The 24,517-nt window shown below is 39.2% G+C and overlaps 2 protein-coding genes across 2 annotated transcripts in view; both read right to left on the bottom strand.

Moving 5' to 3' along the window:
* Positions 1-23,808, bottom strand: part of Orc5 (origin recognition complex subunit 5) — a 25,147-nt gene extending 1,339 nt beyond the window's left edge. The window contains exons 1-9 of the mRNA XM_070114194.1: positions 23,665-23,808; positions 10,910-11,011; positions 9,832-10,003; positions 8,839-8,957; positions 7,617-7,806; positions 7,095-7,225; positions 6,179-6,318; positions 5,691-5,790; positions 726-857 (exon numbers count right to left, since the gene is read on the bottom strand). Of these exons, the coding sequence (XP_069970295.1) occupies positions 726-857; positions 5,691-5,790; positions 6,179-6,318; positions 7,095-7,225; positions 7,617-7,806; positions 8,839-8,957; positions 9,832-10,003; positions 10,910-10,993 (1,068 nt within the window). The 5' untranslated portion in view covers positions 10,994-11,011; positions 23,665-23,808. The remainder of the gene's footprint in view (positions 1-725; positions 858-5,690; positions 5,791-6,178; positions 6,319-7,094; positions 7,226-7,616; positions 7,807-8,838; positions 8,958-9,831; positions 10,004-10,909; positions 11,012-23,664) is intronic.
* tst (superkiller complex helicase subunit twister) lies at positions 13,221-23,665 on the bottom strand. The gene is made up of 2 exons (XM_027350871.2): positions 23,392-23,665; positions 13,221-17,889 (listed from the first exon to the last, which is right to left on the bottom strand). Exon 2 carries the CDS (start codon positions 17,874-17,876, stop codon positions 14,232-14,234), a length of 3,645 nt encoding a protein of 1,214 aa, XP_027206672.2. The 5' UTR covers positions 17,877-17,889; positions 23,392-23,665; the 3' UTR covers positions 13,221-14,231.
* Positions 23,809-24,517: the final 709 nt, after the last annotated feature.

The raw sequence follows: 24,517 nt of genomic DNA, 5'->3' as shown, positions 1-24,517 counted from the left end.
AGGATTTTGAATTCTTGTTACTTGAGGGGATCAGATATGTAATGAAGAAGCAATTAAAAACTCAACCATTGAATCATGTACATTTGCAATTAGCAGTATTATCATTAAAGAATCAGACTTTTACTACATTCCCTATACCATGTGTTTGCTTGCATAACCTAAAATACATTCTTATCAATACTTTTAATCTTATTCATTATTCACACACTTAAAACCTTTAAACTCACAATCATAACCACATGCTTTGAAGGCTTTTCCTTAATTCATTTACTTACATGAACACTACAGTATACCCTAAGAACCTCCTCCCTATCTCATGCACCTATCACACTGTGTTGTAACTTCCTTACTGCCTTTTCTTTGCTTCAAAACTATTTTCCATTGTTTTATCAATTCATGCAAAGAGCCAATTGCAAAATCACAAGCTTCACACACATACATTCTCTCTGTCTTAATCATAGCTTACTATCATTCATTCACTTTATCAGACTTTAAAATGGCCCTCATAATTGTCTATCATTTTATCCAATTTCATCATCAATCAATCATGCAACCATACACTTCACTGAACTTCTATTAACCGTTAAAAAAGTCTGTCTCTGCCTTGCTATCTTTCATTCACCAAAGAAAGGTTTAATTTAGTCCTCTTAATTCCCCATCACCCCCTCTTTTCATTGCTAAGCAAATCCCATTATCCCTCGTTTCACCAACAAACTTCCCGTTACCTTGATCATGGCCTGCGTTTTTCTCTGCTTGCCATGGTGCTTCATGAAGAACCTGCGATCCGTGCGAGCAGGGTTGTACGAGGCCAAGTAGGCAGAGATCAGGAGGAACTTAGAGTAGAAGGGGAGTTCGATCTGGATGGGAGGAGAGAAAATGGAGGTATATGCAAAAGGGACTCGCAAAAAATGGAGGTATATGCAAAACAGACTCAGAAAAAATGGAGGAATATGCAAAAGGGAATCAGAAAAAATGGAGGAATATGCAAAAGGGAATCAGAAAAAATGGAGAAATATGCAAAAGGGAATCAGAAAAAATGGAGGAATATGCAAAAGGGAATCAGAAAAAATGGAGGAATATGCAAAAGGGAATCAGAAAAAATGGAGAAATAAGCAAAAGGGAATCAGAAAAATGGAGGAATATGCAAAAGGGAATCAGAAAAAATGGAGGAATATGCAAAAGGGAATCAGAAAAAATGGAGAAATATGCAAAAGGGAATCAGAAAAAATGGAGGAATATGCAAAAGGGAATCAGAAAAAATAGAGGAATATGCAAAAGGGAATCAGAAAAAATGGAGAAATATGCAAAAGGGAATCAGAAAAAATGGAGGAATATGCAAAAGGGAATCAGAAAAAATAGAGAAATATGCAAAAGGGAATCAGAGAAAATGGAGGAATATGCAAAAGGGAATCAGAAAAAATGGAGGAATATGCAAAAGGGAATCAGAAAAAATGGAGGAATATGCAAAAGGGAATCAGAAAAAATGGAGGAATATGCAAAAGGGAATCAGAAAAAATGGAGAAATATGCAAAAGGGAATCAGAAAAAATGGAGGAATATGCAAAAGGGAATCAGAAAAAATGGAGAAATATGCAAAAGGGAATCAGAAAAAATGGAGAAATATGCAAAAGGGAATCAGAAAAAATGGAGGAATATGCAAAAGGGAATCAGAAAAAATGGAGGAATATGCAAAAGGGAATCAGAAAAAATGGAGGAATATGCAAAAGGGAATCAGAAAAAATAGAGAAATATGCAAAAGGGAATCAGAAAAAATGGAGGAATATGCAAAAGGGAATCAGAAAAAATGGAGGAATATGCAAAAGGGAATCAGAAAAAATGGAGAAATAAGCAAAAGGGAATCAGAAAAATGGAGGAATATGCAAAAGGGAATCAGAAAAAATGGAGGAATATGCAAAAGGGAATCAGAAAAAATGGAGAAATATGCAAAAGGGAATCAGAAAAAATGGAGGAATATGCAAAAGGGAATCAGAAAAAATAGAGGAATATGCAAAAGGGAATCAGAAAAAATGGAGAAATATGCAAAAGGGAATCAGAAAAAATGGAGGAATATGCAAAAGGGAATCAGGAAAAATAGAGAAATATGCAAAAGGGAATCAGAGAAAATGGAGGAATATGCAAAAGGGAATCAGAAAAAATGGAGGAATATGCAAAAGGGAATCAGAAAAAATGGAGGAATATGCAAAAGGGAATCAGAAAAAATGGAGGAATATGCAAAAGGGAATCAGAAAAAATGGAGGAATATGCAAAAGGGAATCAGAAAAAATGGAGGAATATGCAAAAGGGAATCAGAAAAAATGGAGGAATATGCAAAAGGGAATCAGAAAAAATGGAGAAATATGCAAAAGGGAATCAGAAAAAATAGAGAAATATGCAAAAGGGAATCAGAAAAAATGGAGGAATATGCAAAAGGGAATCAGAAAAAAATGGAGGAATATGCAAAAGGGAATCAGAAAAAATGGAGAAATATGCAAAAGGGAATCAGAAAAAATGGAGGAATATGCAAAAGGGAATCAGAAAAAATGGAGGAATATGCAAAAGGGAATCAGAAAAAATGGAGAAATATGCAAAAGGGAATCAGAAAAAATGGAGGAATATGCAAAAGGGAATCAGAAAAAATAGAGAAATATGCAAAAGGGAATCAGAAAAAATAGAGAAATAAGCAAAAGGGAATCAGAGAAAATGGAGGAATATGCAAAAGGGAATCAGAAAAAATGGAGGAATATGCAAAAGGGAATCAGAAAAAATGGAGGAATATGCAAAAGGGAATCAGAAAAAATGGAGGAATATGCAAAAGGGAATCAGAAAAAATGGAGGAATATGCAAAAGGGAATCAGAAAAAATGGAGGAATATGCAAAAGGGAATCAGAAAAAATAGAGAAATATGCAAAAGGGAATCAGAAAAAATGGAGGAATATGCAAAAGGGAATCAGAAAAAATGGAGGAATATGCAAAAGGGAATCAGAAAAAATGGAGGAATATGCAAAAGGGAATCAGAAAAAATAGAGAAATATGCAAAAGGGAATCAGAAAAAATAGAGAAATATGCAAAAGGGAATCAGAAAAAATGGAGGAATATGCAAAAGGGAATCAGAAAAAATGGAGGAATATGCAAAAGGGAATCAGAAAAAATAGAGAAATATGCAAAAGGGAATCAGAAAAAATGGAGGAATATGCAAAAGGGAATCAGAAAAAATGGAGGAATATGCAAAAGGGAATCAGAAAAAATGGAGGAATATGCAAAAGGGAATCAGAAAAAATAGAGAAATATGCAAAAGGGAATCAGAAAAAATGGAGGAATATGCAAAAGGGAATCAGAAAAAATGGAGGAATATGCAAAAGGGAATCAGAAAAAATGGAGGAATATGCAAAAGGGAATCAGAAAAAATAGAGAAATAAGCAAAAGGGAATCAGAGAAAATGGAGGAATATGCAAAAGGGAATCAGAAAAAATGGAGGAATATGCAAAAGGGAATCAGAAAAAATGGAGGAATATGCAAAAGGGAATCAGAAAAAATGGAGGAATATGCAAAAGGGAATCAGAAAAAATGGAGGAATATGCAAAAGGGAATCAGAAAAAATGGAGGAATATGCAAAAGGGAATCAGAAAAAATGGAGGAATATGCAAAAGGGAATCAGAAAAAATGGAGGAATATGCAAAAGGGAATCAGAAAAAATGGAGGAATATGCAAAAGGGAATCAGAAAAAATGGAGGAATATGCAAAAGGGAATCAGAAAAAATGGAGGAATATGCAAAAGGGAATCAGAAAAAATAGAGAAATATGCAAAAGGGAATCAGAAAAAATGGAGGAATATGCAAAAGGGAATCAGAAAAAATGGAGGAATATGCAAAAGGGAATCAGAAAAAATGGAGGAATATGCAAAAGGGAATCAGAAAAAATAGAGAAATATGCAAAAGGGAATCAGAAAAAATGGAGGAATATGCAAAAGGGAATCAGAAAAAATGGAGGAATATGCAAAAGGGAATCAGAAAAAATGGAGGAATATGCAAAAGGGAATCAGAAAAAATGGAGGAATATGCAAAAGGGAATCAGAAAAAATGGAGGAATATGCAAAAGGGAATCAGAAAAAATGGAGGAATATGCAAAAGGGAATCAGAAAAAATGGAGGAATATGCAAAAGGGAATCAGAAAAAATGGAGGAATATGCAAAAGGGAATCAGAAAAAATGGAGGAATATGCAAAAGGGAATCAGAAAAAATGGAGGAATATGCAAAAGGGAATCAGAAAAAATAGAGAAATATGCAAAAGGGAATCAGAAAAAATGGAGGAATATGCAAAAGGGAATCAGAAAAAATGGAGGAATATGCAAAAGGGAATCAGAAAAAATGGAGGAATATGCAAAAGGGAATCAGAAAAAATAGAGAAATATGCAAAAGGGAATCAGAAAAAATGGAGGAATATGCAAAAGGGAATCAGAAAAAATGGAGGAATATGCAAAAGGGAATCAGAAAAAATGGAGGAATATGCAAAAGGGAATCAGAAAAAATGGAGGAATATGCAAAAGGGAATCAGAAAAAATGGAGAAATATGCAAAAGGGAATCAGAAAAAATGGAGGAATATGCAAAAGGGAATCAGAAAAAATGGAGGAATATGCAAAAGGGAATCAGAAAAAATGGAGGAATATGCAAAAGGGAATCAGAAAAAATAGAGAAATATGCAAAAGGGAATCAGAAAAAATGGAGGAATATGCAAAAGGGAATCAGAAAAAATAGAGAAATATGCAAAAGGGAATCAGAAAAAATGGAGGAATATGCAAAAGGGAATCAGAAAAAATGGAGGAATATGCAAAAGGGAATCAGAAAAAATGGAGGAATATGCAAAAGGGAATCAGAAAAAATGGAGAAATATGCAAAAGGGAATCAGAAAAAATGGAGGAATATGCAAAACGGACACAGAAAAAATAGGGAAATTCGCAAACAGGATGGTGGAAATGATGAAATGGTGGATACAAAAGACAAGCAAATGGGAGAACATGTGAATGGGAATGGAGATGTAAATGCAACAGGAGAGTATAGGGATGGAGGATACAAAAACTAGATCATAAAAAGGAAAAAGAAAGTAAAAGATGAAAAGGGGACAAAATACGCAGTAGAGATGGGAGAAGAGAGGGGATGACACTAATGGTAATGTGGATGAATATGCTCGAATAGAATATAAGAACCGAAACAACAATGAAACGTTGGATATAAAAACAGGAGAATAAAAATGAAAAGGATATGAGAAGGTAATAAAAGATGAAGGAAGCAAAAAAAAGAAAGGAAAAACAAAGTAATCACCAATCACAAGGAACTTCGAACAAAAGAGTTCAACACACATGGGAAAAGAGGAATGGAGGGCATGGGTATGACGGTTATAGTGGGACACAGACCCAGTAGTCTTATGTGTCTGAAAGTGATTATGATAATGATAATAACAACAATAATAATAATAATGATAATAAATGTAAACTGTTGGCAAGGAAGATGAAAATTAAATGTTCACCAGTTCAAGTTTGTCATCTGACATCATAACTTTCAATATAAGAACGAAGAAGAAAAAGATGAAAAAATAATAATAATAATAATAAAAAAATAATAATTAATTAATTAAAAAATAATAATAATAATAAAGCCAAAACAACAAACCATTTGGCCAACACGTAATTTCAGTACCTTGGTAGTCCCTGTCAACTTCATCTGCGGTTGAAGCTGCGGAAGATCCCCTGAGGTTGTGGATTCGGACACCAGCGACTGCATTCTCTCAAACTGGGAACTGAAGCAGAATTTTTTTTTAAAATCCAAAGTGTATTTTATCCATCTTTTTTATAGTTAAGAAATACAATTTTTCCATCACACATGAGCCTAATTGTCATTTTCAGTTTTCAAGTTTTTTAAACAAGCATAGAGTATATCAATATTTCAAATATCTAATCACACTTATCCATTATCCCTCATATCCATCAGAGAATGAATGCATACATACATACAGTGAGAATAAATACATACATTGAGTTCAAAGTCCAAACCTTTATTCATATTACTATCTATGACCCCTTGTATTAAAACGTACTGACCAAAAAAAACATCCTCATTAGACTTTCACAAATGATAAAATAATCACACAACGAAATCTACACATCACCGTAATTAATTCCTCTCACCTGGACACTTCTCGCAGGTAAACCGACGACATAGCTTTCTTCAGATGAGGCTCGATGTTCCTCCAAAGTTTCTTGATGTCGGTGTCTGTGGCCTCTCCCTTCTCAATGGGCTCGCAGTACACTTTGAAGTTCAACTGGACCTGAAGGTGAGAGGGGTGTGAGATACACAGCTGGAGGATATTGTGTCGATACACTAAAGCCTACTTAGTTTTACATACAATAAAATATAATAATAATTAACTTTATTCCATTTATTGTAATGGTTATTCTTGATGCAACTGCCTGTCTGTTTATATATATTTTTGCTTCAAAATTACAGACTGTCTTCAAGGAGTGGCCAGGGTCACCATCCACTGAGAGTGAGCGGTTTAAATGCATGTACATCTATGGAGAGTGTGGGGGATAGTTTTCATTTGCCTTGAGCAGCATCTTAAATATATTTCTTCATCAATGCATATATCTATTTATTTTTGTATTCATAAAACTGTAACAGAATGTGTTCTTTGCTAACCTACTTGTTATATTTACATCATGTAAAATCTATACTAATGGATTTTGTATAGGAATTCCAGCAATGATTTGCATGTCAGGTCACAAACCATAATGAAAGTCACTGTGGCAGTCACCATTTAAGTGCATGTGCAGCATTTGTCTTGCTCTTTACTATACTACGGAAAAGATATTATTGCTAATCGTTTTCGTCCATTACATGAAAAAAAATCATACTCGGAATTTAGAAAGTTTTTCACCATCAAAACCTCTCACAAAAAATATAACATAATAATCCTACACTGAGATAAAACAAAACATTTAACATTTCCCAGAATACATCATCATATTCCAGGAATTATAAATCAAAATTTCCTTCTATTTCTTTTTTTTGTATCTACAATAAGTGTATGAACTTGTCACCCACCAAATGCTTCAGTTCAGGCAGGCTCTTTGTAGCGTGGTAAAACACACTCAATACCAGGTTGACGTAATTGGTGTAAAATTCTTCGGAATAATCTGTCACTCTCCGTGTCACCAGGATTCTGACCAACTCATCTGTATGAGAGAGAAAATTTGTTTCCCTTTCTTATGCCACAATCTTCAATTATACAGTTCTAAATAAATGATGGATATTAAGTGTATTCATAAAGTGATGAGTCATAATCAAAATGCATTACAGTGAAAATAGGTAACTGAGAGAATGAATAAGTTAACTCAAAAATACCTGAAACCCTGAGAAAAGTATGAATCAAAAAGCATCAATAAGTTGCATCTCTTGCATGTGAAGTTATTCATTCTTGTTATCATTACCTTTCCTACATTTGTCAAAGGACTTCATGCAGAGTCATAAAAACTTCTGGGCTAAATATAATGAAGAACATCTCTGTCTCCTTGTACCTTAAAGCACTATCCACATCCACTAACAAAAAACAATGCCCTGCTCTACCTTTCGTGTACTGAGGAAAATGAAAGGCAATCGGCTCCATAAATCCAGTCGATGCGCGGAACTTGTCCACAGGGAGAGTGGAACACAAGATGACCACAATATTGACGTCCTGAGTTAGTTCTTGCAATCGACACAGCACAGGAAGGATGTTGGCGTCGCAGTCTCTGAGGCGCTCACTGCGTTCTAACACCTGTCAGTTGGAAGGGAAAGGGTCTTCAAATTACCGGACATAAAAAAGATGAAAATAATGATAACAGGATGATCATAAAAGAAACATCCTATATCCCTGCCCTCACAACCAACCAATTAATTGGGTGTGTATGTGTGTGTGTGTGTGTGTGAAAAAGAGACAGAGACAGACAGAGGCAGACAGAAAGATAATGACAGACTGATAGACAGAGAGAGAGACAAACTGACAGAGACAGAAACTTAAGAGAAGGTCAGGAAGTGGTAGACAAGGAAGCGAAGAAAAAGACAGATGACAGACAGTACCAGCCGCAACTAATCTAGTTTTTTAGGCAGGATTTTAGGTACCTCCCCATACCACTCCTACCATAGCCATTTCCACCACCAACCACTGCAACCCCCCCCCCCCACACACACACACACTAAAGTAAAGTCTCCCTTCATCTTTGAAAAATGGGAAAAATGTTATCTGTAATATCATCATGAGACAGTTATTGAGACCACAGAATTTATATGCCTGAAAGGAGGGCATGAATTAGATGTGTGTGGCATCCCCATAGGCAAATTCCAGAACAAATATCCAAAATTTCATTCTTTAGCCTTTAGCCTATTTCAAGAAGAATTTGTTTTTGAAAAATGATAAATGACAACTTTATGACCATCTCCTAATACAGCAGGGAAGTCCCCCAATAGATTTTTTCTTTGCCCATTTGGGGTGCTGGTGACCCTCTTATATATCTTACTCTAGCAATAAATGACAATGGTAGAGAAGATAATAACAATAAACTTACTGATAATAATGACAATAATGCTCATCAAAACATCACATTAAAATGTAAATTTCCAAATTCTGACATTCTAATTTTGAAATGTAAAAATCTTCAAATAATACCTCCCCACTTTCAAAACCCTAATACAAATAGTTTAATAAAACAATAATAATACTAACACAAACACAACAAACCTTTAAAACAAATCTTCCTTCTGCCTGAAATCAAATTCATTTCTAACCTTGAACCAAATCCCACAAACTTACAATAGCCATTCGTGGGTCTCCTCTCTCCTTCGCAATTTCCCGGACGTGTCTTGTGAAATCCCCGAGGTTGTCACAGGAGGCGTAGGAAGTGTAGTTGTTGTTGCTGGAGGGCACCGTACCTGGGAAGAAAAAGGATATAAAAAGATTATTTGGTACAAGAAGAAACAGGAGGAGGAGGAGGAAGAGGAGGAGGAGGAAGAAGAGGCAGAAGAGGAGGAGGAGGAAGAAGAGGAAGAAGAAAAAGTAGAGGAAGAAAAGGAAGAAGACGAAGAAGAAGAGAAAGAAAGAGAGGAAGAAAAGAAGAAGATAAAGAGGAAGAAGAAGACGATGAAGAAGTAGCAAAGAGAAGAAGAAAAAGAAGAAGTAGTAGAAGAGGAAGAAGAAGAAGGAGAAGAAGAAGAAGACGAAGAAGAAGAAGAAGACGAAGACGAAGAAGTGGAAGAAGAGGAGGAGAAGGAGGAAGAAGAGGAAAAGGTAGAAGACGAAGAAGAAGAAAACGAGGAGGAAAAGGAAGAGGAAGAGGAGGAGGCAGAGGAAGAGGAAGAGGAGGCGGAGGCAGAGGAGGAGGAGGAGGAGGAGGAGGAGGAGGAGGAGGAGGAGGAGGAGGAGGAGAAGGAAGAGGAGGAGGAGGAAGAAGAGGAGAAAGAGAAAGAGGAAGAGGAGGAAGAACAAAAAATTAAAAAGGTATAGATGATGCAACATGAGGATAACATTGAATCTGAAGCAGAGGAAGGGGAAAAAAGAATGATACAAAAAAAAAACATATAGTACATGCCAAACATTAAATAATTCAAGACAAATAAAAGACACTTCATATATCAAATAATAAGGGATAAACAAGGAATATAAAATGGACAGAAATAAAACCAAAAGCATAGCAAAGAAAACAAATGAAAAAGATACATATAATAATAACAATCATAATAAGAAAAATACTACTACTAACAATAATAATGACAGCAATGCAACTACAACAGCAAAACTTGCACATACCACTCAGCTGATTGAGAATGGTCTCATACATGACCCTAGACGTGTAGAACTCGACACAATTTACATGACTAGTGACAATACCCAGCTTCTTGAGTAGGGTTATTGTCACAAGCGTTTTTCCTGTTCCGCTGTGACCATAGAGGAACAGGCTGCTTGGGAGGGGGCTGTCGTCCTGTAAAGGGAAGGAGGAGGTGAGTGAAGGAGTGCATGAGGGCAGGAGTGAGGGCAAGGGGGAGAGGGGGGAAGGAGAGAGAGAGGGGGGGAAGGAGAGAGGGAGGGAGGGAGGGGAGGGGCGAGAGAGGGAGGGGAGGAAGGGGAGGGGCGAGAGAGGGAGGGAGGGAGGGGAGGAAGGAGAGAGGGAGGGAGAGAGAGGGACAGAGGGAGGGAGGGAGGGAGGGAGGGAGGGAGAGGGAGAGAGAATAAGTGACGAAGAGGGAGAGGGAATGAGTGAATGATTGAGGGAGAGGGAGAGGGAGATGAAGGTGGAGATGGAGATGGAGATGGAGATGGAGATGGAGATGGAGATGGAGATGGAGATGGAGATGGAGATGGAGAGGGAGAGGGAGAGGGAATGAGTGAATGAGGGAGTGAGGGAGGGGCAGAGGCAGTGAAGGACAATGAGGATTGACAAATGTTAGGGAAGGAAAGATGGAGGCTTGAATGAATGAGGGAGTAAATGAGGACATGGGAGGAAAGGGCTGATGGAGGGTGGGAAGGGGGCAAAGGTCTGAAAGAGGGGTTTAGAAAGGAAGGGAAAGGCCTTTGGGAGTGTTGGGGGGGGGGGGGGGGTTGAGAGAGCAACTTTGGTGGATGAGAGTTGGAGGAAGGGGATGAGAGAAGAAAAGACAGAAAGAACAGTAGGAAGGTGGTTTCAGTAAGTGAATAAATAAGTGCGTTTGAGTGAGCGAGTGAGTGACTGTTTGTGTTTGTTTGTTTGTTTGTATGTGTGTGTGCTTGTGCACATAAATATCTACTCATATATAAAAAAAACATATACATACACAAAAATGCAATCCCCCTCCCCCTAAGCACACAAAGATACATATAAAAAAATACAGAAACATAAAAGCAAATTTACCTCTCCCAGTATGCTGGCTAAAAAGCTTATCTGCCTTCCTCTGCACGGGATTTCTTGCTGCGTCTCAGCAATGATGTCCTCCATGTTGTCAGCTGGTCAGATCTGTAACATGTTGGCATTGTAAAAAACTTTATTTAGTCCACAATTAGGATTTTAAAATGGCCATTCTATCAAGTCTTCCTTTGCTGGATTCTGACACGGGATTTGGGGATAAAGTGGGGGCTCAATGGATTTCTTTTAAACTTGGGATTTCAATTCTAATCTTTTTATTTCTTATTCCAAGATTTGGTTATAAGTACTAATATATCAGGAATTTCCTTTTACTAGCGATTTTATATATAAAAAAACAAGATATTGTTTGTATTTTCATTCCTTTTCTTTGTTTTTATCTACTTGTAACATTTCAATGTGTTTTTCACTAAAATGTTCTAGCCAATTATTGTTATCATCAGTGTTTTAGGCCACAGCAGAGTTATGGAATTTAATGCAATCTTTGTACTTAACAATTTTCTTTACCATTCAATTATGTTCATCAAATTTTAAATATACCTCTTCACACACACTGCCTAAAAATGATACATAGAAAGAAAACACCAAACAGGAAGAGGAGGAGGAGGAGGAGGAAGGAAGGATGTGAAGAAAGAGGGAGAGGAGGAGGAGGAGGAGGAGGGTAGGTGGTGAAGAAAGAGATAGAGAAGGAGGAGGAGGGCAGGTGGTGAAGAAAGAGGGAGAGGAGGAGGAGGAGGAGGAGGAGGAGAAACAGTAAGGGGAGAAAACAAAGGAGGAAGAGGAGGAAGACAAGCAGGAAGGGGAGAAGAAGACAAAGGAAAAAGAGAAGGAGGAAAAAAAGAAGGAAGAGGAGGAGAGGGACAACAATAGGGTAAGGAGTAGGATACAAAAGAAGATACACATCACGAGCAAGGATTTGGAAGGTGAAGGAGGACAAAGTGGAGGAAAGGTAGGAAGAAGAAAAGAACAAAAGGAATATGAATAAAAGATAGAAGCAGGGGAAGCAAAAAAGGAAGAGGAGGAAGAAGAAATGGAGGAGTTAAAGAAGGAAAAAAAAGGAAAAGGAGAAGGAAAAAGTAAGAGAATAGAAAGAAGAGGAAAAGGAGAAGGGAAAAGTAAGAGAATAGAAAGAAAAAGAAAAGGACTTGGAAGAACAAAATGAGAAGGAATGGGAGGTGGAAAAGAGAAAAAAACAACAACAATAAGGAGAAAGAAGAGAAACTGGAGTACGAAAAAAGAGGAAGAATAAGACAAAGAAAAGGAAGAGACAGAGGAGGGCAAAAAGGAGGAAGAAAGAGGAAAAAGAAAAGGCAGAGGAGGAAGATTGAGAAAAGAAGAAAAAGATGAAGATAAAGAGGGGGAGGAAAATGAGGATTAAAAAGGGAGAGATGGAGGAAAATACATGAACAAGGAGGCACAGGACTTGAATGAGGAGGGAGAGAGGTTGGTGATAAGAAAATAAAATGAATGGTAGGAGGGCAATAATCTGATAAATATGAAACCAAGAAAGCAAAAAAAAAAAGATTAAAGAATGCAATTAACACAAAATCTACAAATTTCTTACTTATTTGAAAATCTTCATATAATCAAAATAAATCAATTGATTGGGCCTTCAGCCACTTTTTTCTCTCATTAAGTTAACTAAAATAAATAAAGGAAAAATAAATATAAAAAAGTATGCTCTTGATAGTATCAGTATTAAATCACATTAACCCACTGCCACTTGGGATAACCTATACCTACCATACCCACTGTGAGTTTAGTTTATCAATGCTTTTACATACAGATGGCTCAACAAGCACCTATTATCTCATTTATTAACCCTTTTCATCATTTTTTGGAAATAATACTTTTTTTCTCCCTCTATTGCTATTAAGTGGTGTTAATATTACAAAAGTCAAAATGTTAATAACATCATCATCGATATCAATGTCCTAAAAAAAATAAAAAAAATCGCAAAATTGCAGCAAAGGGGAAGTCTGGTAAGGTCACGAGGTCTATTGACTCCTTGGTGGCTGACAACTTGTGGAGTCATCTACGTTTAATGACATCTCACAAAACAAAACTGCAGTGAATCTTACATGTTCTCAGCAGATTGGGCTAACAAATGTAAGTCAAAATGTATTTTTTAATGAAATCAAAAAAATTATTATGGTTAGTGTTGAAATAATTGAGTTTTTACCTTTTTTTTGTATTTTCTTTCAAAACTTTTTATGTAATACATTGCTTAATGACGAACTCATTTTAGAAAACTGGCTGAAAGTGATTTTTGCTTTCATACGAAGGATATAAAAAAACACAATTTGCAAATAAAAATATATTACCGATGTACATAATGATAAATAATGTTCCTTATAGTACTGGGTACATTTGTTCATTAACACTGGTACGATCACAGATAGGTAGCTTGTGCGTACAAGCACACATCACCCTTTACTTGGGAGTACAATGCAGCATTGGCACAGGAGTACAAGATAATCTTTTCAGTAAGAACATATACATATTCTTTCAGTCTGTTTATCAACCTACAGAAATCATGTCATTTGAGTTTTCATATTTCCTGAACATGAGCCTTGTGCGTCACTTTGTGTTGTTCATCCTAACCATGACAAGGTCTTTTGCAGATCACACTTTTATGTATGAAATAGGATTTACTTTAAGAACGACAATGCTTCTGAGAACTTTTAGCACCTGCTTTAAAACAAATATGTGTACATTTTCCCCCATGAATTTTATTTAGGGCATTTTCCTTCACAAGATTTTTCTTTCAACAAATATATAAAAGTATTCTCTAAGTACTGTTTCCATGCATAAATGATCGGAAAAAGATGCATATTCATACTTTCAGTCGCTATATTCTGTAATAAATTCAGACAAGAAATTTTTTAAAATCTGCCATGTCCCATACTACAACACTGAACATCTGGAGTTAGGTACACTCTCTATAGCAGCAGCTACCAATGGCCCAGATATAAAGCAAGATTCTTTTACAAACTGTAAAAGGTCTTTGGTCTTCAGCCTTTACTGGGAAAAAAAAGTTATCATTTTCAAAAATCAATCTATATGTACCATAGTGGAGCAATGAACAACTGATGTTAAGTAAGCATTCTCTGGTAACATGGAAATGTAGGGCTGCTACAAATTCCCAGATGAAAGCCATAGGTCTAAAGATCATGCAGATAGCAGGCTGTTCAAAAATGCAGTTTGACACATATTATATATAAATATATTATCCTTTACACATGATTGCCCTAGTCTTAAATCAACATAACCATCAAGGTTTGAGTAATTCTCCACAAACCAATAGATGCGTTTATTGTGTGTACAGACTGGGAGTGAAGACAATGTCTCTCTTGATGGCTGTTGATGCTTCTTCCATTTTCTGCATGAGACTCGGGTCACCAATGATCCTGGCCGCATTTCGCACATCCTTCAGGACCTCGTTCAAGCGCTGGATGCACTTGACCGTGATTCCCTCCTGGACGTCTGTAAGCTCCATGATCTTCTTGAAGGCCATGCCCTTGGCCCACTGGAAGACCACTTCTGTGAGGCCAAAGTTGAACTGGTCGACATAATCACCCACGGCCTCCTTCAGCCCACACTCCTTTTGCACCTCACCAATGCGTTTGGCTACCTCCTTGAATTGCTTAACGCCCTTCAGAAGCTCTGCCGTGAGCTCAGGGTCACTGCTATTCCTGTCCTGGAATACCAAACTTGACAGAAGGCCAGAGATGATCTCTACTGGGCTCTCGGCAAATACATTCTCCAGCACAAGCTCTGTGATCATGAGTTCATGGTTGCCCATCTCACAAGCTACGCGACCCTTGAGCGTGACAGTGTTGTTCTCCTCGATGTAGCCCAGTGTCTTGAGCACCTGGATCCTCATCTGGTACTCTGGATGCAACTGCAAGGCCTCTTCAGACATTAGGAACTTCAGCCGTCCAATTTCCTCCCGCAGATGCAACTTCTTGTACATCATGTTGAAGTGCTCCTTGAACTGTGTGCAGTCCAAGCAAGGCATCTCTACAGCCTTCTTCCTCAAGATATTCATTCTGTGAATGTTACTAACGGCTGCTATTTCCCTGATTCCCAGGTCATTCAGTGGGTCCAGGCATGCCAGATTCTCACCTCCTGACTCGTTTAACCTCTGCATCTCCTTGAGCAGCTCCATAACAGACTGCGATGGAGGGTCATCCTTGAATCGTGGGATTTGCCGTTTCTTAATGTTGTCAATGACTTTATCCCCATCTATCTTCACCACCCGGTCTGTTATAGCAGCAATGTGCTTGAAGGCAATTTCCAGGAAGCCATGCTCTGAGGGTTCCTCCAAGGGGTCAAACATTGCTTCTGAGGCACTCAGAGCCTCCTTGGCCATAAGTTCGTGCTTTGAGTAATTTTGCCGGGACTTTTCCTTTAGCACAAACACAATCATCTTGGTCTTGTCTTTCGGGTCTATTTTCAGAACACAAGCAAGGTAAGACTGATATTGTTCGTAGCATATAAGTATAATTCTTCCCGGTGCCACTGCCTTAACAACACCTGGAAAACCATGAATCAGGTTGAAGACATTAGCACGCTGTTCCACAAACTCCTTGGCAGCTGCATAATACTGTTCAATACTGTTACACATCATACAGTTAAAATCAGGCTCTTGCTTCAGCTGTTCTGTATAAAGTTCAAGCTCAGCCTGATATTGACTTTGATTTTTGTAAGTGATGGCTTCCGAGAACGATCGCTTCATCATATCTTCAACGCTCATTCTTTCCACACGTAAAATGTTGAGGATCATCGAGTAAGTGAGCTTAAACTGTGATTCCAATTTGGTGGGTTTGCCCAACATCATGCGGTGAAGGTCACCCATCTCCGGTACATCATTTTTGCACAGAACGATCACAGTTCCTGTTGTGTCAAGACCTCTCCGACCAGCACGACCAGCCATCTGAATGTATTCACTAGGAAGCAAGTCTCTGAAGCCTGTTCCATCATGCTTACGGATGGAGTCGAACACAACACACCTCGCAGGCATGTTGACTCCCATAGCAAAGGTCTCTGTGGCAAACAGCAGCTTTACTAGACCTTTGGCAAAGAGCATCTCCACAACCTCTTTTAAAATGGGTAAAATTCCACTGTGATGAACCCCAATGCCCTTAGTGAGAAGTTGCTGCATGTATACGACTTGTGGCAGCTCTCGATCAGCTCCCTGCAGCCTCTCCGTGCACCTCTTGATGAAGGAATGGATCTCTCCCTTCTCAGCATTGGTGGTCAGGTCCTGACTGAGCAGCTGACTGGCATTGCCGTCACACCTCTTCTTGGAAAGTGTGAACGCCACAATGGGTAGGAGTTCTCTCTTGCTGAGGTGGTCAATGAGGCCAATCCACATGTTCTTCTCCTGCTTCTCACCCATATGCTGCCTCATGTGCTTGGGTCCCTGCTGCTGCTGCATCTTACTCTTTTTCTCATTCTTGGCTGCAACGGCATCATTGTATCCTTTCGTCACAAACTTTCCCTGGGCATCTATCAAGAGGAAGCGTTCATCCTTACTCTTGCCACCCATTCCAGTGTAGAGGAAGTGCTCAAGCGGCACAGGTCGCTTCGTGGTGCTGATCACGTAAATCTTCCTCTTCTTAATTCTGCCAATCCAGTCAGCAAATTCAATGGTGTTGGGAACAGTTGCCGACAGCAATACAATGCTCACTCTTTCAGGGAGCATAATAAGAACTTCCTCCCATACGTGGCCTCTCTCGGCATTGTTGATGTAGTGAACTTCATCAAAAATAACCCACTCTAAGTCACGAATCAAATCACTACCATTGTACAACATAGACTGCAAGATTTCAGTTGTCATAATCAAACAAGATGCTTTGGGATTAATCTGAATATCACCCGTTAACAACCCTACATCTTCAAACTTTATCTTCAAGTCCCTGTATTTTTGATTTGACAAGGCTTTAATTGGTGATGTATAAATGGCCCTAGTCATGTGTTTAAGGGTGAGCGCAATGGCATACTCAGCCACTACAGTTTTACCCGCTGAGGTATGAGCAGCAACAAAAACACTCTCTCGATTTTCTAAATGCAAAATTGCTTGCTTCTGGAATATATCAAGCTCGAAGGGATAAGTACAGGCAGGATTAGGTACACGCGTATGGAAATCGTCCACAGGGGCATGAACATCAACTTTCTCGGCCCACTCAGTACTAGGCCCAGAGAGCTCCACTTCCACAGGGGTTTCACTGATGTTCAAGATAAACTCCTCCTTCTTGGGAGCTGGCTCAATCTTAAAGGTTTCAACCAGGTTGGAGTCCTCTTCGTTCAGATCCTCCAGGGTGAGTGTGGCTGGCTTCTTGATCTGCTCCTCCTTCACATCAAAGATCTTGAGCACACTCTCGTCCACCATAAGCATGTCCGAGATGCTGACCACGAGGTCGGAGCTCTTCTCCTCCCTCTCTGGTTCCTTCACCTCCTCCTGGGGTGGGGGCTCTGGTTCCTCAAATGTTATGCCTCGCGACAGCCTGGGGTGTTTGGTCACCAAGTTGGTCAGGTCCAGCTCGTGCTCTGTCTCCGTGGACTCCTTGTCCAGTGTGGGCTCTGGGAAGCCTCCAGGCCAGAAAGGAAGGTTGGTCGACGATCCCCTCACCATCTCCTCAGGAGGTCCTGGAGCACGTCGCATCGACATTGAGTTTTTGGCTGTGGCCCCTGCATCATTGTTAGACACTTCACGTACTCCTGTAATATGGCCGGTGGCAGGGTCACGTTCCACCTCAAGGCATGAGGTTACAGGAAAGAGTGTGAGACTGAAGAGACGCCTGGGGTTTGGCGTTCGGGGGAACCATCTCCGCGAGTGAATGGGAGCATGAATGGGCAGCTCCTCTGGCATCAACAGGTATTCTTCAATCTGGTCCTTGAGAGTGGGCAGGACAGGAGGTATGCCCCCAGGCAGCCATGCCAGGCTCCCCATGATTTACTCTTTCCTGAAAATAAAGAAAACAGACTGATGATGCTGTATAAATAATGCATCTACAACATATCTGGCTTCAAAACTACCTACATGATTTTTGTAACAAATAATTATACAATTTACATAATCAGCTACATTTTATTAGTTATCTGTCCATATCAAAATTGATAAGCCGCATTAAAATCAGTCCAATGAGAATTTAATAACTGTTTACAAAATATCCATGCCCTTATCTGAACTACAATCTGTTTAGGCTTGAAATTTTCACTTCATAGCAGCAAACACTCAGCAATACAAAGCCAGGAAACAAATATATTTTCTCTCCTCTTCTCCCACCCTTCCTCCTTCCTTTTATCTAAGCAGTCAATCAATGCATTCAGGCTTTTCTTTGCACATTAATCTAATACAGGGATGTTCAATTATCTAAGGAATCTGAAACTGATGGAAGGGACATCAAATGTGCAGTTTCCCATATGGTCATCCGCACATTTCATACATTTAATATTTACAGTTGATTCTTAGTTGAATACATACACAGGGTACTCATCAAAGACTTTCATGGGGCAACCCTACCAGCCAAATTCTTTTACTCTGAATTTTACACCCATCCCTATAATAACAGAAAGACACTGAAGTTTACTGTGTCTTGTGGTTAGAGCTCTGGTACAGAAGAATGCATTATGAAGACAGAAGTCCATAAATTAGTTTTGATCTGAGCGAAGGACTACATATTATTCCTTCTCATGGTGCATGGTCTTCTATCTACTTTGTCTTATTTTATTGGGATGACCGCCCTTGCACCTCTATTCACACTTAAAAGCAGTAGTTCCAAACCAATATTTAACAATGGTCCCATTCATTGTCTGTCACTTTTTCAGATTGAGTTATTACTCTTTATGAGTAGCATAAAAGTGTCAACAGGTATAGGACAAGAACACTTTATGAAAAGATTCCACTTCAGTTATATGTGAAAGATAATTATATGTAGGTACTGTAGGCGAGATGAAATTCAGTTTAATTCAACATCATAATTCCATATTGCTCCATGGCCCCTAAAAAAAGTAACCTGTGGCCCCTAGTTTGGCTACCCCTGCCATAAAAGAATTAAGCACGTCACTTGGAAAAGCAATGTACATAATGTTGACTGCCCCTTCACCATCTCTTAGCTTAGTACCCAGTTTCCTTCGGTCCAATATTTTTTCCTATTATTTCTGGCACTATTGCCTTCCTCATGTCATATCAAATCTTAAATAATCAGGGAACCTTTGGTTTCCTATTGTATTCTTCTCTTACAGAGCTCTGACCACATTGTCATACAAGTAGGAGCAAAACTTGATAAAGATTCAGCAGGTCGTTCCAATTCTTTTAGACAAGTACTATAAGTGTCTCTAGCTTTTTCCATTCCTTCTGAGTATGTGAAACTGCTAATGAAAAACTGGGTAGGATTAAAGGGCTCTCAAAGTTGTGGAGTATAGCAGGGTACAATGGTGGTGAAACCACCCTAAGTCTGTTTTCTATATCATCTAATGTTTAGGAAATGGCAGAAATGCTGCTACGGAAGAGCAGCCAGCCTTGCGTAGTGCATAAAATTCAGGTGAAAAAATTATTTTTGGGAAAAAATGAAAAATAGCTGGCAGCAAAACCAGCCAGACAGCAATTTGCCGCCGGTGACCGGGTAATTTTGAGAACTCTGGACTGCCTTGGTCTAGTATATATTTCTAAATATCATAATGTATTGCTAAACCTCCCAGAGTACTACAAATACTGTATGAAACATCCCAGGATATCATAAATACTGTACAAGACACACAAGTCAGTTAACAACTGAAAATTATCATATTCATTTCCTCTGCACAACCTATCCATGATATTAATCACAAATATTTTTATTAATCTTAACAGACACTTACAACCCTATATATAAATATATTTACAATTATTGAGATAAATGAAGAAAAAAATCATAGCCACAGACATCTCAGTTCGTGGGATAGCAAGAATATTACCCCAGTAAATTGAGACATGTTACCTACATAACACCTGACTTCTGCTATTTGCACACATGATTCACCAAGTGCAGAGAGGACATGTTTCAGAGTGTTCCAAAAATGCTGTTTCTCAAACCCAAATATCAAATAATTGACATAAAAGTACTAATATAAGGATAAGAAATCAAAATACAAATGAAAACATAATTTCAAATTGTCTAAAATCTAATGCCTAGAACTTTCATACTAAATACATTCATATCCCAAGAGTTTTCCAGTATATTTGGAGCATTCTCTGATAAGACACCTTAACTTCAACCATAGCTTTTACATTACTCCCTACCTATATATTTTCCAGCCAATCATACTGAAGTATACCTATTTTGCTGCAAAGTATGACCCAAAAGATGTAACACAGAATTAACTGATTAAGGCTATCAGGATGATGATGGTTGCTGCCATGACGATCTCCCAACATGGATCAATGACAGCATGCAATTCCCTGGGCTGTTACAATATCTACTAGAAAGCACTTACTATGCCACACAAATCCTTCAAGTCATATTCTACAAATGAAATGTAACTTGGGAAAACAATAAAAAATCAAAAGTCTGCAAATATATGTATAAAATGTCCCAAATTTAGAGATACATCACTGAGCAAACACTACTGACATAGTCTACCAACACCTCTTACTTCTGCTTGCTCTTTTGGCAAAGGCTGAAAACCTCCAACATGTTTACTTCGTTAATTTTTGCATGCCACAATTAAAAGGGTTAACAGTACAAAGATTTGATAGAACTAATGGTCTAAAAAATTTTGATTGGCTCTAAAAATAACACAAAACATAAGAGGATGGGTAATTTCCTGTTTCACACAGCCATCCAACCTAATAATGACTATTTTTTTATTCCAATTATTCAAGCTGTGCTATGTATTACTTGTTGTCTCCCATCACAAATGACTGGTTCAGGAAATTAGTAAAATTATTCATAATTGCTTACAAAGTAACCTCATCCCTCCGAGACTACTCCTGTGGCTAAAAACCTTGGGGACACTCCTCGGAATCCACAAGCATCACCATACTATCAAAAAGCTTTCCTAATCCCGGGTCTTCACCCTTAGACCCCAATCAATCATCATGGATTTGGTCTCTGCTGGCATTTGTTGCAACCTATTTTCTTCACTATTTTATATCTGTGCAGATTATTTATTGAAACAGTAAGAGTTCTTTTCACCTCTTTTTACGAGTGTCACTAGATTTTTCCTATCACAGTGCAGTTATTATGTAAAGGTATACCAAATTATTACATGTTGCACAACTTTGTTATTCTTGACTTGTGAAAGAAAAGCTATAAGTGAACAGTGTCTTGGATATTGTTATTCTGTTCAGTAACTTTACAATTTACTTTGTAAACCTAACAACAAAAGTGGTGATGTCTCGCCAGACCTGGCTTAGAGAGATCTTACCCTTCGTGCCCTGAAAGGTGGCCCTTGTTCAAACAACCCAGACATAGGAAGTGGGGGTGGGGGAGGGATGATCTGAATTCGAATCAACAACTCAACAGGAACGAAAGCGATCCCCCCCCCCCCTCTCTCTCTCCATATATATCTCAGTCATGATTGCACTTCCTTGCCTGATTTCCATAATTTCCCTTCTCCACACATTCGCACCATCATTACTATGTCCTGGTTGCTTGAACGTGGGCCTCCTTTCAGTGCAAGAAGGACATGATCTCTCTGTGCTAGGACTGGTGAGGCGTCACCGCTTATGTTGTTGGCTGTTCCATATGGCTGTGTGAAACAAACTATTCAACAGAATATTATCTGTAATTTCATATATCTTCTATTTGCTGTCTCCCTCTAAAACCTCATTTCATTCTTTACAGTACAAATCCACTGGGAAACATTGTCTTCACCTCGTATGCCTGGCAAGATAGAGCTCAAACTGGGGAGCACCAAGTGGACTTTACTTGACTGCAGTGCTTTCCGCAATCTTTTATGTTCATTTTTGTTATCTTTTGTGTCTACAGATTATTTCCAGTACCAAGGACTGCAACTTTTTGTTCTCTACAAGAATATCATGTCCAATTTGCCTAATTAACCAAATCTCATCCAGAAGAGTCTCAAAGTAAGTCAATTTCCCCATTTTATATACATTCTACATTATCTTAAACTATCTATTCTTAAAGAAAGAGTTTGTACACCTCCCTTGCAATTTGATGTCAATTAAGGAACTAACCAGAATATCTTACAAGGATAAACATGATAGAGGTTAACTAGCCAGCAATTTCTTACAAAGTGACCTCACCCCTCTGACACCAAGTCTCTATTAGTATTGCCAACAACCTTTGAGGCACTCCTGAGAATCTATAAACGTCATTGAACCACAAACCTTTACAGCTCAGGGATTTGCTACATTGGTAATTGTTTAGAATACCTTCGCATAACCAATCATGACGATTTTGGTATGGATGGATTTGCCTGCGCAATTTATTTCCTAAATTTGTCTGTGGTTTTAATTTTTCTTTTTGACAAGGTTTTAGATTTTCCATATCTTAGTTCAGAGGTGGAAGAGCAGATGCTGTAGTGAACGACAGACATTAGCATCAATTGATACAGTATTTGTTCTCAAGAGCAACACGCCCTCCACAGATGAAGTCCCAAAACCTGGGTATCATGCAAACCTAAAACCCAAACCTAACCTTTCCTACCTTCTATTTATTTCCTAGACAGGGGAGTAAGCCCCCTTGTACCCCTCCCCCTTTATTAGCACTTCGTGCCAATTTATAGAAAACAGACATTAAGAACTCTGGCAGTCTTAGGGTGATGCAGACTTAGTTTCTGATATGCAGCAGATATTTTCATCACTTCACAGTAAATATGAGCCGCTAAAACTGTACCTGTGTTTATTATTACTCTACATCTGATGCTCTATAAGATGGCAGTGTCCATTTCCCTCTATCTTTGTGCATTGCTCTCGGTATTATAAACCATTAAAGCACTCATGTTACACATATATTTCAAAGCACTCATGTTACACATATATTTCTCCAGCACAGAACGTAGCAGCTTCCAGATGGATAAGGACAGAATTCTGCCAACATAATTATGAGAAAAAAAAACTTAAAAGCCTCCACAATGGGATCCATCACCACTTGAGAGATCCGAGAACATGACGAAGACAGTAAATCACCGAAAATCTGATGAAAGTGAGAAAAAAAAAACACCAAAGAAAATTTCTGAGACATAACATACACAAGAAAATCTAGGCCTATGCTTCATATAGATCAATACATGAAAAAGCAAAACACAACAGAACAATACTTCCGAACATAAGACAAAATCCTCCCCATCACTTCAAAATGACCAACAAACCAACCCAAATACCTCAAAAATTCTAATTCTAAATCTAGAAGAACCAGGCAAAGGAGTGGCAGATTGAAAGGTAAAACTCCCCTATTTCCAACCATTCCCCTCTCATATCTCCCTCACTCTCCCCCTCCCACGAAGCAGAAGCACCTTACCTCTCCAAGCAGACGATCCAAAGCAGCAGACGACGCCGGGAAAGCACAGAAAAGGGAAAATAAGAGCGGCGGCGGCGACGTCCTCTTCGCTAGCCAACGTGTGCTCTTCCCGTCAGCTGAGGCCGCGTCCGAAGGCCCTTTCATCCCGCGGGACTTCAACTTCGACCTCGATTTTCTCACAGATAAAAACGTTTTCGCGAATCGTCTCGGCCATGTTTACCTAAAATGGGGACTCGCCTTGCGTCCGCGATCGTTTTGGAGGGGGTACATCACCTGCTCGGGGGAGAAATCGGCGAAAATCGGGAAGGAGTCGGAGAAGATTCGCACCCAAGGCGGGAAACGTGGCGCATGCGCAGAGGGGGTCCGGGCGGGGAGGAGGGAGGGGGGAGGTAGGGGATGGGAGGGAGGAGGGGAGGTGTAGGATGGGGTGGGGAGCGGGAGGGGAGGGTGAGGGGGGAGAGAGAGGGCGGGGGAGGGAAGGGAAGGGATTGAGGTGGGGAGGGAAAGGGGGATAAGTGGTGAAGGGAGGGGAAGGGTCCAGGGACGAGGAGGGATAAGGGAAGGGGGGCGGTAGGAGGGTGAGGGAGATAATGAGGAGGGGGGCAGGACTGGATAGAGAGGAGGTGGAGAAGGAGGCTAAGGGGAGGGAGAGGATGGGGAACAGTGGAAGGGCGATAAGAAGATAAAGGGCAAGGGGAGAGGTCGAGAGGAAGGAGATAGAGAGAAAGGGAGAGATGTGGAGGGGCAAGGGGTAGTGGGGAGAGGACATGGGTATCGGGCATCGGAATGATATGGGAGATAGGGGTAAATAGAGCATTATAAGACGTGCTTCGGAGAGGGAGCAATAGGGAAAGAACAGAGAGGAGAGATAAAGGAGAAAATACAAATGGGAGGGAAAAGATAGGAGGGTGGAGGGGAGGGGAGGACGGTTCTTGGGGGGGAAGGTAGGGGGAGGCTCTAGGATGTAAACAATGTGTCCGATTGAGTTGACACTATTTTTAACTTATTTCCAAACAATTCTCTCTACTTTTCGCAATAGGCTGAGTAATCGCTGGAGGTCCAACGAGTATCAATTATCTTATATGGTGTATTCCACCTATATGATTGTTTGTGAAACTAATATGGA

The sequence above is a fragment of the Penaeus vannamei genome, chromosome 3 (assembly GCF_042767895.1).
Source record: "Penaeus vannamei isolate JL-2024 chromosome 3, ASM4276789v1, whole genome shotgun sequence".
Lineage (NCBI taxonomy): Eukaryota > Metazoa > Arthropoda > Malacostraca > Decapoda > Penaeidae > Penaeus > Penaeus vannamei.
This window is presented reverse-complemented; position numbering and strand designations above follow the sequence as displayed.

Bases quoted from the DNA above. Each gene is read 5' to 3' on its own strand.
- tst (XM_027350871.2), bottom strand. From the start codon at position 17,876: ATGGGGAGCCTGGCATGGCTGCCTGGGGGCATACCTCCTGTCCTGCCC.